The sequence below is a fragment of the Zosterops lateralis genome (assembly GCF_965231275.1).
Source record: "Zosterops lateralis genome assembly, chromosome: 4".
Classification (NCBI taxonomy): Eukaryota; Metazoa; Chordata; class Aves; order Passeriformes; family Zosteropidae; genus Zosterops; species Zosterops lateralis.
In genome coordinates, this window is record NC_139765.1 from 69,958,562 (window position 1) to 69,972,600 (window position 14,039).

General features: G+C 43.9%; 1 protein-coding gene across 2 annotated transcripts in view; it reads left to right on the forward strand.

Annotated features, from left to right (window-relative positions):
* ITIH5 (inter-alpha-trypsin inhibitor heavy chain 5) overlaps nucleotides 1-14,039 on the forward strand; it is a 45,833-nt gene that overhangs the window by 13,777 nt on the left and 18,017 nt on the right. For both annotated transcript variants that reach the window (XM_083860088.1, XM_083860087.1), the window contains 2 exons: nucleotides 5,043-5,212; nucleotides 6,223-6,339. In XM_083860088.1, the coding sequence (XP_083716214.1) occupies nucleotides 5,043-5,212; nucleotides 6,223-6,339 (287 nt within the window). The remainder of the gene's footprint in view (nucleotides 1-5,042; nucleotides 5,213-6,222; nucleotides 6,340-14,039) is intronic.

The following is a 14,039-nucleotide window of genomic DNA, read 5'->3' on the forward strand; positions in this document are numbered from 1 at the left end:
AGAGCAAAAGGTTGCACAGGAAAACAGATATGTTTTGGTTCTTATTATTTATAAGAATAATAATATCTATATTATCGATCTAATATGACAATATAAGACCATAAAAATATAATTTAAGCAAATGTATAAGAGTAGAAAGATATGTCCACCTGAAAGACTTGTGATGAGAGTTGGTTGTTGCAATTTCAATGCCTATTGATCAAAGTGGTGATCACAGGCTAGATCCATCATGTGGTGATGGAAATCCTAGGGAAACCCACAGAATGCACAATCTATTGTGTTTATATTCACTCAGGTTCAGGTGGGAATGCCCAGGGGTGGGGAGCTGGTAATAATTGTTGGAATGCCGTGGATCAAGGACACCTGAATGATGGAATGTTGTGGATCATGGGACACTTCAGGAGTCTTTGACACCTTCTCAGAAGATACAGCTGCCTATTAAATTAGCCCTGTTGTCAATTATGTCCCATCATGGCCCATCAGCAGCTTGAGCACCTTCAGGCTCTGTGTGAATGTCCCTTGGGCAGGGCAGTTATCACAGCTGATTTCACTGGATAAGGAAAAAGTTCCCATCTCCCAGGGCTCTTTCCTTATCTGGTCCAACACCAGCTGCATCCTGAGCTGGGCTGTGCTGGCCCCTGGGTGGCTGCTTTGCCCATCAGCAGCTTCCCCTGAGTGTTTGAGCCACCAGCATCCCAGTGTCTCTTCCAGTCTCACTTGGGATATGTCCTTTTCTTGTCTCTTAGAAAGTCTTGCATCCATCCCCCCTGAATGTGGAGCAGAGGCAGTGTGATGACAGGTCTTTCTAGGATATTTCCTGGTGCAGTAACTCCTGCACACACAGCTCCATCTGGGAGTTGTATTTTTCCCAAAGGAAGGCATTAGGGATGTGAGTTTTGGAAAACAATCTTTTGGCATGTGCAGGTGTTGTCTTCTGTCACTTACAAACACCAAAACAGGAGGCATTGAGGTTAAAGGTCCTGACCTGCTCTGGTGACCTCAGAATGGAGCCACTTTCTGAATTATGTCCTGGATGGTGTCCTCATTTTGTTCCTCCAGTGTAGCTGTGTGAGAACTAGCCATGGGCTTGGCCAGGAGACACTGGGCTGCTCAAGGGTGACTGTTTCTTTCTAAAGTCAAAGGTCTCAGAAAGCTTTTAATTCCTTATAACAGCTGTCTGGAAGTTTCCACATGTTAGCAGAGGATGAACTTTGCATTTGAGCTCTAACCCCGAATCTGCCAGACTCCAAAATGATTTAGGTTTAACTGTTCCTCTTGTGAGTACGACAGTTTCATCTGGAAAATGCTTTTCCCTGCTCTGTTTACTTCTTCAGCCGAATTTAGTGGAAAGTTTGTCTGAAGGCTCTGCTAACTCCCTCAGTGTGAGCACAAAACAGCCCAAGCATTTGGAGCTCATCCATGATCTGGACTCTGAAATATCTCATAGACTTTTCTCTCTCTGTCACTTGTTTAAAAAGAACAAGGCAAATAAACAGAGAAGAGTAATTGTGATCCAGATATCAAGTGCTGCCTAAAAAAGAAACCTGGGGGAAGGAATAGGAACTGTGTTCAAGTATATCAAATGCAGCTAAAAGGAGGAAAAGGATACTGTGCTTTCTGTTTCAATTACCGAAAAAAACAAGAAGTCATGGGTTTATAGTCCACAAGAAAAAAATGTAAATTAGACATTGAAAATGTCTAACAGTGAAAAAAGTGAAGCTCTGGAAAGGACTGGCAAATGCAGGCACTGAGTTTCCATTACTGGAGATCTGGAGTGTTTCCTGATTGTATCGAAAAACTAAGTAGGAAAGGATTCGGTCTGGGAACATGGGATGAATTTGATATGTTACCTTCCAGACCTGATTTCTCTTATTCAAGGAAAAAAAAAAAAAAAAAAAAAAAAAAAAAAAAAAAAAAAAAAAAAAAAAGTTTTCTCGGACCTTTCCTATCAGACCATTTTTCAGGTTTTAACTTCTGTCCCAGGGATGGAGATGAGTGGCTATGAAGACGATGGGAGAGATTCCTCAGCAATTCTTGTCACTCGAAATATCTGAGACAGCCTTGGAAAATTCCTCTCCAGAGTTCCCTAAAGCATTGTCTGTGTCAGAAAGGATGACATTTATCACTTCCAGAGAGTGTTTTGAGGAGCAATAGAGGGAGGCAGTGTGATCCACATGCTCCACCTAGATTCCACATTGCTTAAAAAAACGGGTTACATGTGGTTATGCTCATTTGACAGGTGGGGAAACTGAGGCATGGAGTTGCTACCTAATTAAGCTGATTTCCAATGGTCCATAGAAATTTTAAGACTGGATCTCATGCTGTTGTGGCTCAGCATCTTGTCCTCACCCATCACTGTATTTATGGCAGAGAAACATGGAAGTGCTGCCCAAAGGCCACAGACATGGATGTGCAGGAGGAATAAGGAAGGAGCTTCTGACTGATTCTCACTGACCCTGGTGTGATATGGTCAGGCAGCCTAACCCACAGCAGCCTTCCCTTTCAGTTGGAGAGAAGTAATGTGAAACCCCCAGATCAGAAATTATAAATGAACTTTAAAGCCCTTTCTATGTATTCTAGGCTTTTCTCACACACTTGCAGTTAAATGGGATTTCTGGAAGCAATAAAATAGAGATGGAAAATTCAGGAAGGCAGATACAAACAATTCTGATGCATTATTTATTAAAAACATATCACATCTGTTGATTCATCAGATCGAAGGGCAACTATAAAAATAAAAACGGATCAAGACTGAGGTAAAATCTTATAGCAATGTTGATTTATAACTTTTCTTTGCCAGGAGAAATCTGATTTGTATATGGATTTTAGAAAAAATGTCAAAGCTCTGGGTATTCATTTTATAAGCCCCCTCTAAGATAAAAAAATAATGTCCTTATGTGATTTCAGTGTACTGGCTGGCACCTCCCTCTCTGTTTCCATCAGGATGAATGGATTGGAGCTCTCACAGCATGAGAAACTGATTTTAGTGAGTGATATCTGTCATTGAGTCTCCTTGGACAAGGCTTTTGCTGAGAAATTTATTTTCACAGTCCAGGTGCTCTAACTATAATTTACTTGTGTAAAATTGAGCCTATGATAAAACCCTTCCCTATCTCAGTAAAACAGTCTGATGCCTTGTCTTTTCAAATGCACTCACAGGACTTTGTTTCCTGTGAAAGTAAAGCAAAATCATCCTGGAAGTAACATCCTAGAGTGCTACTGATTTGTGAATCTCACTCTCATTCCTTTTCCTGGAGAAACCTAGATTGTACATGGCACTTCAGAGTAAAAGTTACAGATTTGGTTAAACATTTCATAAACCCACCAGGACTCTAATCCTGGCATTTCTATGGCCTGTGGGAAATGAGGTAAGTTAGGTAACCACCCCATGCTTCCATTTTCCTACTTGTTAACAAGACATAATCACCTATTTCTGGTTTTGTGAATCACTGTGGGGTCTGGATGTGAGGTTGTGTTCATTGTTGCTCACAGATGTCACGTTGCCTTTCCCTAATGCTGCTCAAAGCCCTTTACAAAAGTGAAGTGTCACTTCTCATTACATAAACAGAATTATTGGACCCCCTGGAATGGAGCTTTTCCAGACTGCCTGCACCTTGTCATTTGGATCAGTACTGTTAATTTATTGCTAATTAAAATTATCCTAAAGCAGGTGTCTGTCTGGCCAGATGTATCATACCCTAATCTCTAGGACTCTTGACACTATCTCCACTTGAATAATGGAGCCTGGAAAATGAGCTTAGATGTAGGTGTTTGCATTGTGTACACCTGAACTGGAACTGAACCTCTCCCATCCCTAATTTCCCTGTCATACCACAGAGTTTTTGGGCATTTTTGGAGAAGATTTGAGACTTCCCCTCACAGTATAATTAAGCACCTGATTCCAACCAATTCTAACCAGCCCAGGAGCAGACCTAACAGAACTTCTGTGCCTCAGAGGAGTGTTGGAATAATCATTGTGAGAGCTAAAGCACCCAAGAACAATTTCAGTTGACAATCTATTTTTGTGTTTTCAAAAGTCAGCTAGGAAAAGGGGGAAAGCCCTGAAAATCTGGAGTTCAGGGGCTAAAACAGAGTCATTTAAGGGTCCAAATTCAATTCAGAGGGAAAGAAGAGTTGGCAAACCAAAGGAGGGTAAGGTGGGATTTCATTTACATAGAGAGGCAACAGAGAACTTCCACATCCCTCAACCTTTAGAGAATGAACACAGATAACAATACAAGGAGAGTTTCCTGCAGGGTGACTCAGACCTAAATATTTGTCTTTATCTGAGGTGCCCTCTCTGCCAGGCACATCCCTCTTTATTGATTCAGAAAGGATTTTCAGAGTTTAGGATGAGTTCCATCTTAGGGATGCAATTTGTGTGACTGCACTGTGAGTGTTGGATTTTGTCTGAATTAGTCAGGCTGAAATTGCAGTGACTGTAATGATAAATTTTTTGCTGAACATAAAGGCAGCTAAGGTGACTTCTTAAAATGCAGACATTACACATAAGACATTTGTCAGATCAAGGGTTCAGTCACTCACATCAGTCCCACCTCATATGCCTGCAGTATGTCTGAACATGCCACCTCAAGAATTCTTCATAATCAATAAGGAAAAATCTACAGTGTGATTCATCTAATCCTGGAAGAAATGTTTAAACAGGTCCAATGAATCATTACTTGTATTGGCTGTCAGGATCTCAGGTGTAGGATCTGTGTCCTGGATGTCTAGAGGTGGCTGGAATGAACAGCATGTACATCTGAGGTTGTGTGTTTGGCCAAACAGAACTGAATACAGGAATTTTCTACAAACATTTATATCCCTGAGAGCATTTAAAGATGGGTTTCATTTTAAAGTTAGAGGAGAGGTGTTAATTTTTTTTTTTAAATCTCTTTTTTTTTAGTCACTGGAGAGCTGAATCTTCAATCCCAGTAAGTCACTCTGGCTGACTTGGCTCCATGGCAATACCAGCTGTGCTGTGCTTTGACATCTGTAAGGCAATGGAAAAAACCTGTAATATTGTGGTTTTGTCTCAACAGGTGATGTGTCTCCTCCTCCTTCTACTGTCATTGGGCACACCAAAACCTTAGCTAAGGTTACATTCAATCCCAGTGTTGTTGAGCAAACCAGAATCGCCCGAAATGGAATTTTGGGAGACTTCATCATTAGATATGATGTCAACAGGGAGCTGAGTGTTGGAGATGTTCAGGTACTGTACACATGATTCATCTTTTCTGTTTTATTAACTGTACCTGAGCTGCTTCAATTGTTTTACCTGCTCCAAATTCCTAGAAAATGCTTTCCAAGTGAAGGCCACTCCTCTGTCTTGTAAGAACTATCCGAGATAAAAACAGTCAATTAGCAGCCACAAGATGCACTTAAACCCCAACTTCACTGAGCTTCTTTTTTTGTCTCTGCTTCTCAGTTTCTCAATATACTGGGTGTACATATGTGGATACAAGGCCAGTTCCTCAAATGCATGCTGTGGTTCTGATCTGTGGGCACACATGTTATGTCCTTCCTGCATTTGGAAAGAAACCCCAGTGTCAACCATGGAAGGAGATGTGGAGGGCTCCAGTTGGCTTATCCAGTCTGGATAAATAGGGGACCAGAATGAAGAAGGATACTGATGCCTTAAGTTTGAGCTTTCATGATTTTCATATTCTGTGCTGCCTAGGGGTGCAGCTCTGAGCCTCATATTAAGTGTCAGTCAACTCTCTTCACAGAGCAGGGAGACAAAACAAATCCTTTCCTGCCGAAGACCAAGGACAATGGTTACAAGTTTTCAGGCCCAAAAGCACAAACAGTGGTGGGCTGAAGAGAGAAAACAAGAAAGATGGGACCTCACAACCTGAAGCTGTAATTGGACAATTAAACACCAATATGAAAATGGACCAAAACCTATAAAAGTGTGAGACCTCTTGACCAGTCATCCATTTTGTGACCATTTTGGGTCCACCTTGAGTGTAGCCCTGGTCAGGCTCTTGTCCTGCCCAAGGTGTATCCTTAAAGGCCTTTTAATAAATATCTACTTTATTCTCTAGCTCTGTCCAGCCTCTGTTCCAGGTCAGCCTTCCCAAGGTATCAATACCAAGGAGGATTTGTACCCTCTAGTGTAGACAGAGTCACTGAAAGCACCCAAATATCCAAATATGCCATAAAGATGTGTGTAGAACATTGCACCACAACCTCACCTGTGACTCCCTTGCTCTTCCACAGATCCTCAATGGATATTTCGTGCACTACTTTGCCCCCACAGATCTTCCTCCCTTGCCCAAGAACGTGGTGTTTGTGCTGGACAGCAGCGCTTCCATGGTGGGGACAAAGCTGAAGCAGGTGAGCTCCTTGTGTCTCTTCTGGATTGCTTGGCTCTGAGATGACAAAGCCTGGTTAAGACTTTGTCTCACTGTGTCCAGCTCTGACCCCTCAGTTTAGGAAGGACATTTTGATGCTTGAGTGTGTCCAGAGGAGGTGATGAGGCTGGTGAAGAGGTTTGGAACACAAACCCTGTGAGGAACAACTGAGGGAGCTGGGGTTGTTTAGCCTGGAGAAAAGGAGACTCAGGGATGACCTTATCACTCTCTACAACTCCCTGAAAGGTGGCTGTGCTCAGGTGGGGTTGGTCTCTTTCTCCAGGCAGCACTGACAGAACCAGAGGACACAGCCTCAAGCTGCACCAAGGGAAATACAGGTTGGATATCAGGAAAAAGTTTTTTATGGAAAGAGTGATAAAGTACTGGAATTGTCTGCCCAGGGAGGTGATGGAGTCACCATCCCTGGATGTGTTTAAACATAGACTGGATGTGGCACTGGGTATCATGGTTTAGTTGAGGTGTTGGAGCTGGGTTGGACTTGATGAAGGTCTCTTCCAACCTTGTGATTCTCTGATTCTGCTGCAAAATGTTTGCTGTATCTGAGGTGAAAGGTGGCTCTGAAGACACCTCGAGGCGAGATGATTTACCTGCAATGAGAAATGGTCATGTTAGTGGGAATGGGATGGGAACAAGGAATGTAGAAGGATTCATCACTCTGTAAAAGTCAGTGCTGCCAAAATTGAACGTAGGATTGTCTGGGGTGTTTCTGTTCTGAGCAGTTTGAAGAGAGGCAGATCAGGCAGAATTCTCAGCAAAGTGCATTCAGCAGACTCTTGTATCCAGTCTAACAGCACAGAGAGGACACTTCTGCCTTTAAATTACCTTGGCAAAACACTTAGTGAAGTATAACTCAAGAGGTTCTCCTGAAAGAAAAGTCGTTTTGTCCTTTTTGAGAATCTGAGTCTTTCAGAACAAATCTCAGACATTTTTCCAGGGCACAGACCTTAATGTGAGCCACCATACCAAGCTGAAGGGCACATCAAATATAAATGGAATATGGATTCTATGGATCCACATTATTTACCCCAGTGACTTGGGAAGAAGATGACTCATCAAGAGAGTTATTAACAAGCAACCTTAGTCCTGTGCTGAATGAGGTCTCAAATCAAGATGCCTTTGAATCTGTAAAAAGTCCTGTGGACAGAGCCTGACTCTTGTCTTTCTGTTATCTTCCTGCTGAAAAATGACCACGCTGCCTCTCAGAATTACCAGTTCTGTCACAAATGCCCCCAGTCCTGCAGGCTGGACACAGACACCCAGTGACCAAGGGCTGAACCAGGGAGATTAAAACTCCAAAGGGCTTTGGTGCTTTTGTGAGCTGCACCAGTAGTCAGCAGATTAACCTTGCACTATGAAAGCTTTTATTCTCCTCCTGAGTATCTGAGTTTCTTTTCATTTCCTACTGAAAACAACACAGCCACTAACCCTTAAAGGTTTATTTCACAGCCTAGGCAGTTGGTGCTGCTAAACCTGGATCTCAGGTAAATTAGCTACAGAGAGGTTCCTCTTGAGCCTGAGGTGAGAGAAGTGTCTACCCAGAACCTTTGCTGAGGCTGCACCCAACTTTTTGTCTGTCATCTCAGCGTATTCTTTTTATGGAGAACCACGGGTACGTTATGGAGGAATGCTATGGAATGGAAGCACTTATCTTCCTTTGATTCCAGCTGCTCCAAAAAAAGAAGAACTTTATGGGTTTAAGATCAAAATCATAAAACCCCCACATAGATTAATCAAGAAAAGACCAAAATCTAGGACTGGCTGAAAAATAAACCTCTCTTGGTTCTCTAGGAAAGTGTGATCAGTTACAGCCATGTCTGCTCAGTGTCCTTTTTGCCCAGTTGTTGATGTCATTAAGATGTTTATTAAATTACAAACAGATTCCCTGGTGGCAGGATACATCTGAGCAGAGGAAGTATCTCCTTTTTGTCTTTTCTCTTGGACTCTCACAGCTGTGGTGATCTGTGATGGTGTGTAGAGAGCTGGGAAATCCCATGGGACTGTCTTTCCTCATTTCTCTCTACCGAGTCACATGCAAGGTCAGCTAAAAATACAGTCAGCAATTGTAAAGAGTGCTCTTGTGGGTCAGCTGCAGTGACTATGGCAAAGGACAGCTTTTAGGATTGTATAAGCAAGGATGGGAATCATCAGCTGTGCACCTTTTTCTGTAGCAACTGGAGGAGATTTTTGTACTCTTCAGTCACCTGCCTTCCCAAAGTAAATGGCAAAGTGACTCAAGTGGGGTCAGGTTTTCATGCATCCTACAGTTCCCACAACCCAATTGTGAGTCATTTAGCTTTTACTCTCCAAGGTTTTCCTTTTCCAACACGATTTTTTACCTTTTTTTTCCCTAAGATATCTCGGTCTTTGAAGCAACAAATGTCCCATTGCAAACACATAGAGTGAGACTGGTTGATCAGCTTGAATCAAATCATTGGAGGTGCTCTAAAAGGGTGTGGATGTGGCACTTGGAGACATGGTTCATTGGTGAACACAGTGGTGCTGTGTTAACAATTGGACTTGATGATCTTAGAGGTTTTTTCCAGCTTTAACAGTTCTTTGGTTCTGTGATTAAGACCCTTGAAACACTCCCCTCACATCACTAAGAGATGTATTGGCTTTGAGGGGAAAGATATTTCTCTTCAGTTTTCACAGCCTCTGAGCTCTGGTGATGTCCAGCAGACTCAGATGTGTTGCAGCAGTGAAATCCCTCTGAGAACCTGAGCCTTTGCTACAGTCTCCTTTTATTACCGCTGGCAGGGAGATAAAGTTCAGGAATAGAAAATTCTTGAGCATGATGAGAAAAAAATATTCATGTGTTCAAGACTTTGCACATCATTACTGCTGTCCCACTGGCAAGGAAAATCCCCATGAACTTTGTTGCTTCGTTTGCAAAGAGACAGCAAGTTCTGTGTGGAAGAGTTGCTTTTAACAGCCAGGAGAGCCTGGGGAAGAGGTTATATCTGCAGGGTTTACTGGGAAGTAAAATGATTTGCCCTTTGAGCAGTCTACCCTGGTGATTTTAGGGTACCTTTGGCTAGGTAGGAGGGGATATAGCAGTTTTACATGGGTATAACCAGGAGAAAAAGGAGCACCTTGTGATTACCATCATTGCACCCAGCTTCACTGAACATGGTGAGGAAAGACCCTTGTTACAGAACAAGAACATTCCAAGCTGTGAACATGCCCACAAGAGGATGAATTTGCAGGTATTTTGAAGATGCATAGTGAAACAGAGTTGTTTCAACCATGGACTTGTTTCTCCTTACCTTTCCCACAGGCAATAAATGCCACACACTCAGTTAAGCAGTTGGCTTCACCTCAAGCCTGGCAACGTGTCAATGGTGGCGTGCCAGACTGCAATTTTCTCTGAGGTTAATTGCTCTAGGAGGAACCCAGCTGAAACTGGGACCTGCTGGGGATTTGCAATGGCCTCAATTCATTTGCCTGTGGCTGTCCAAGGGACACAGTTGGTACCCTTGAGTCACCCACACTGCTGGAGCCCATCTGAGGGCCCTGTGTGCCCAACCCCTCAACCTCTGTGCCCCAGCACAGACACCCCCAGGAGTTCCAGGGTGGTGAAGGGGCAGACAAGCACCTGAGCATTCAATGTTCTCCTTCCAAACTCCTCTGACTTCTGCTGGTTGCTGCAGAACTGGCTGAGAGCCTGTTGACTGTTGGTCCAAATAACAGCTGCTGCCCAGGAGAACAACCTTAAATCGCCAGGGAACTTTGGAAAAAATGCTAATTCTAATTACAGCCCTCAGAGCGTTCAAAGCTACTGTGACAGAGGAAAGTTTTGTCAGGTTTTCCATATCTGTTGGAAAGAGACAACCCAAGAGTTGTCTGCAGCATCAAAAACCCCATGCAGCTGCCTCCTGCTCAGGAATACCCCACAGCAGTGTTATCTCAGTCCTCTCTGGAGGTGTGCATATGGGATGTAAGAAATCCTACAGTAAATAAGACATCAGATCACTGTAGATCTTATTTGCTCAAAGAAAATAAAAATAAAATTTCTCTTCCAAGAGAAATGCAAGTACTTGTCATGCAGAAAAATAATCTGCCTAACCCTAAAACTTTTAAATAATGACAGGGTCATGCAGAGAAACAAGCAACCTTCAGAGAAAGGTGCCCTCAGGTATTCAGGAAGGGAACATCTGCTTCTGGTCTTAGGAGTAACAGCCAATTTTACTTCATGCTGAGGCAGTAGAAGCAGAGACAAAATTTCTCAGGAAGATCCCAGACCACCTATAAAATGCAAGTCCTCTAACTGAGTTTGGAGAGTAGAGTTTGCATGGAAATGCTGGTGAGGCTTGAACTGAAAACCCATGAAGACACTGAGAACTGTCCCAAACGTTTCAATTGGACCATCACTGAGTTCATCAAAGGATGAAAGGAAACAGGTGCTGCTGATGTGCCAGACACAGCCCAGTGACCACCAGACAAAGCTGTAGTGAAATGGAAGTGGCCAGATGAAGCTAGGGGAGACAATCCATGGATTGAGGTCATTGAGGTTTATGTATCAGAGCCACAGACAACACAGCTCTTGGTCTGAGACTGGGATGAGGGCCCAGGCTGGTGTTTAAAAGGGCAGGAGAGTGGGTGGAGGCCCCAGCTGGGGCTGGGCAGAGCCATTAAAGCCTCTTGGTATCCTCAAGGCTCTGGCAAATGCATAAAAGTCAGTGAAGTGAAAGATCTTTAGTAGTCCTTTCCAAGCTGGAATTAAGGTTTTTTTCCAGCTGCTGGAGCAACACGTGGAAGCCAGACCTGGCTTCTGTGTGTGTTTTCATTATGGATCTGTTATGTGAATTTAGGTAGGTTATTTCCTTTGCCTGTGCTTGTCTCTTTGCAGAGTCTTGTCTCTTTAGCTGACTAACCCTTGTCTGGACTTATGGCTGTACAAAGATCCCCCAAGTCTAAAAGGCACCAGATCTTTGTCGAGACTGAAGTTATTAGATTTGCATTGCTTGCAGCAACACTGCTATTGCCAAGCAAATGCCCCTTCACCCTAAATCAGGGTGTGTCCCACATGTTGCTCAACTGGGACCATTTGCTTCTGGTTGTGGAGAGCAGCTGAAGCTCAGAAGTGCTTGTTGCACATCACGTGGAATCCTGCTGGAGTGAGGTCTTCCATGTTGTATTATTGTCATCAAAGTGTTCACAGGTAGCTCTGAGAGCCCCATGATGTGATTTGAGGTCCCTTAGGAGTGAGGGATATGATGCTGTGTCACAAGGAGAGAGCTTTTGCTTGGATAGTTACCCCTGATGCAGTGACATAATCTTCTCCAAAACATCTGCTCTTTTCTCTGCAGAGTTTTGGGTGAATAATCGGCTTTTTCTCAGGCCTGAAACAGTGGCTTAGGATGGAAATGGGCAGGGGAAGGGCTGGAGGCAGAGATATGCAGGAGGGAGTAGAGATCTTGGATCTGGAGATGCTGAGGGGGTTTGGAAATGGTGAAAGTTGGATGGGGGCAGGTGTTGGAGGACTGTGAGGGCCCTAGGGCAGACCCTTAGGTGGGAAAACTGGCAAGTTTGCTTTTTTTAAGGAATTTTTAGTGCTCTTGCATTGCTTAATATTAACCCTGAGCAAAAGTGCTGGGTCTTTGCTTCACCAACAAACCATTATCACCATCCCTCATTCACTGGAGATCAGAGAATCCTGGAATGGTGTGGACTGGAAAGGATCTTAAAGATCATCCAGTTCCAACCCCCTGCCATGGGCAGGGACACCTTCCACTATCCCAGGTTGCTTCAAGCCCTGTCCAACCTAGTCTTGAAAACTTTCAGGGGTGAGGCAGCCACAGCTTCTCTGGGCAGCCTGTGCCAGGGCCTCACCACCCTCAGAGACCAGAATTTCTTCCCAATATCCAATCTAAATCTCTCCTCTTTTAGTTTAAAGCCACTTCTTCTTGTCCTATCATTAGGATCCTCTTATAAAGTCCCTACCACATGTCCCGTAAAAAGAAATGAAAATGGGGAAGTCCCAAGGGAGGAGCAGCACATCTCTCCCATCAGGTTACACTCATTGATGGGATGTTCTGAGCAGGGGCTGGAAAGCTTCAAACCTGGCAGGTTTCTGGCTCTGTCTCTGTCTGAGACACCCACTCTGTGAGGGTGGCTACATGATGAAGGGTGGGAATAATCAGTATGAAGAGCACGATGAGCTGTGTCTCAGCTCAATTCCTGGTCTGTAACACAGCAGTTGGTGATTGCTGAAATTGAGGAGATGTGTTGAGGACAGCTTTTGGGAATGTCAGCTCTTCCCCAGCACTGTGTTGGGGCTGATCTGTGTGACAGAGAATGACAGTACCCAATTATTGGAAGAGTTTTTGTGCCCTGGGATGAACTCCATCTTCTGAGGATGGGCAGAAGGAGAGATGTCAAGCTCTGCATTGAGGGCATGGGGCATTTTTCCCTTGCTGTTGACCTTTCTGCTGCTATCTCCATGGAAATTTTTCGTCATGCTGACTGTCTGATGGGCATTTTATGGGATCTGATTCCACTTAAAATGAGCTAAGCACAAGAGAAGAATGTGGCCTTCAGACACTGCTGTGTCAGTCTGGCTGGGTGCCCACACAGCCCTGTTGTTTCCAGTGGGGTTATTTCAGTATTGCACTGTGGGGCAGCCCTTAAGCTTTTCCCTTTGCCTTATTTACTGTACAGAATTGTTTACTGCTCCAACTGCAATCCATTCTGCACTGGGGAAAGGGCTTCAAGTAATGATGCTTGGTGCCGACCAGAACTTGCCTCCTTAAATCCTCACACTGGCATTTATTCACATCCTCAGTGCTGCAGTGGGATTGCAAAGACTCAGCATCTACTCTGCCCTCTGGACTCATGGAACTCCAGTTCCTGAGAAATCAGATCAACTTTTGATCATGAGATCTGTTTTTCATGTATTTATCCTCACCATGCTGATGGGCAAGTGAGTTACCCCAACTGATCATATCCTTTAAAACAGTTTTATCATCCGCTGAACAAAAATTCAGTGCTTAAGTGCCCTGGATGGATGTGGAGCTAAATGATTTACTCCACATTAAGTGGAAAATCTTTTTTAGAAAAAGCAGTAGGAACAAACATTTGTTCTAAAGGATGGTTGTTTTTCAGCCTGGGAAACTACAATGCAACTTTTTTTAAGGCCATATAGGGAGTCAGCAGTGTTCAAGTGACCAGCAAAGGATCTGGGATGTTCAGGAGGGGGAGACTGGACCATGGACTGGAGACAGACCTTTATTGTCCAGAAGCCTATATTCAAACTCCCTCCCATCCCAGGCCTGTGTCAGCATTGAACAAAATCTTTCTTGTCCAGAACTGCGAAGGAGTTTTCCCTGGTTACGCTGTTGTTTTCTGCCAGGAAGAAAGGACAAAGATACATTGACAGGGAGAGGGGCAGTTGCAGTTCCCCAGTTGCAGGACGTTCCCTGTGGGGGCAAAAAGGGCCAATTGTCCTCTCTGAGAGTGGGATGCAGGAGGTAAAACAATCCAAAGATACACTTCTGGCTTAACCCCTGGTTTTGGTACAGAAGTCCCTGCTGCTGGCAGGTGACGTGTGACCAGCATTGGGTGGGCAGAAAGGACACTGGGACACAGGAAAACAAAACTGACATGATGTGGCTTCAAACCTCAGCAGGAACACCATTGCCCAAAACTTTGCTCTCTCTTGTG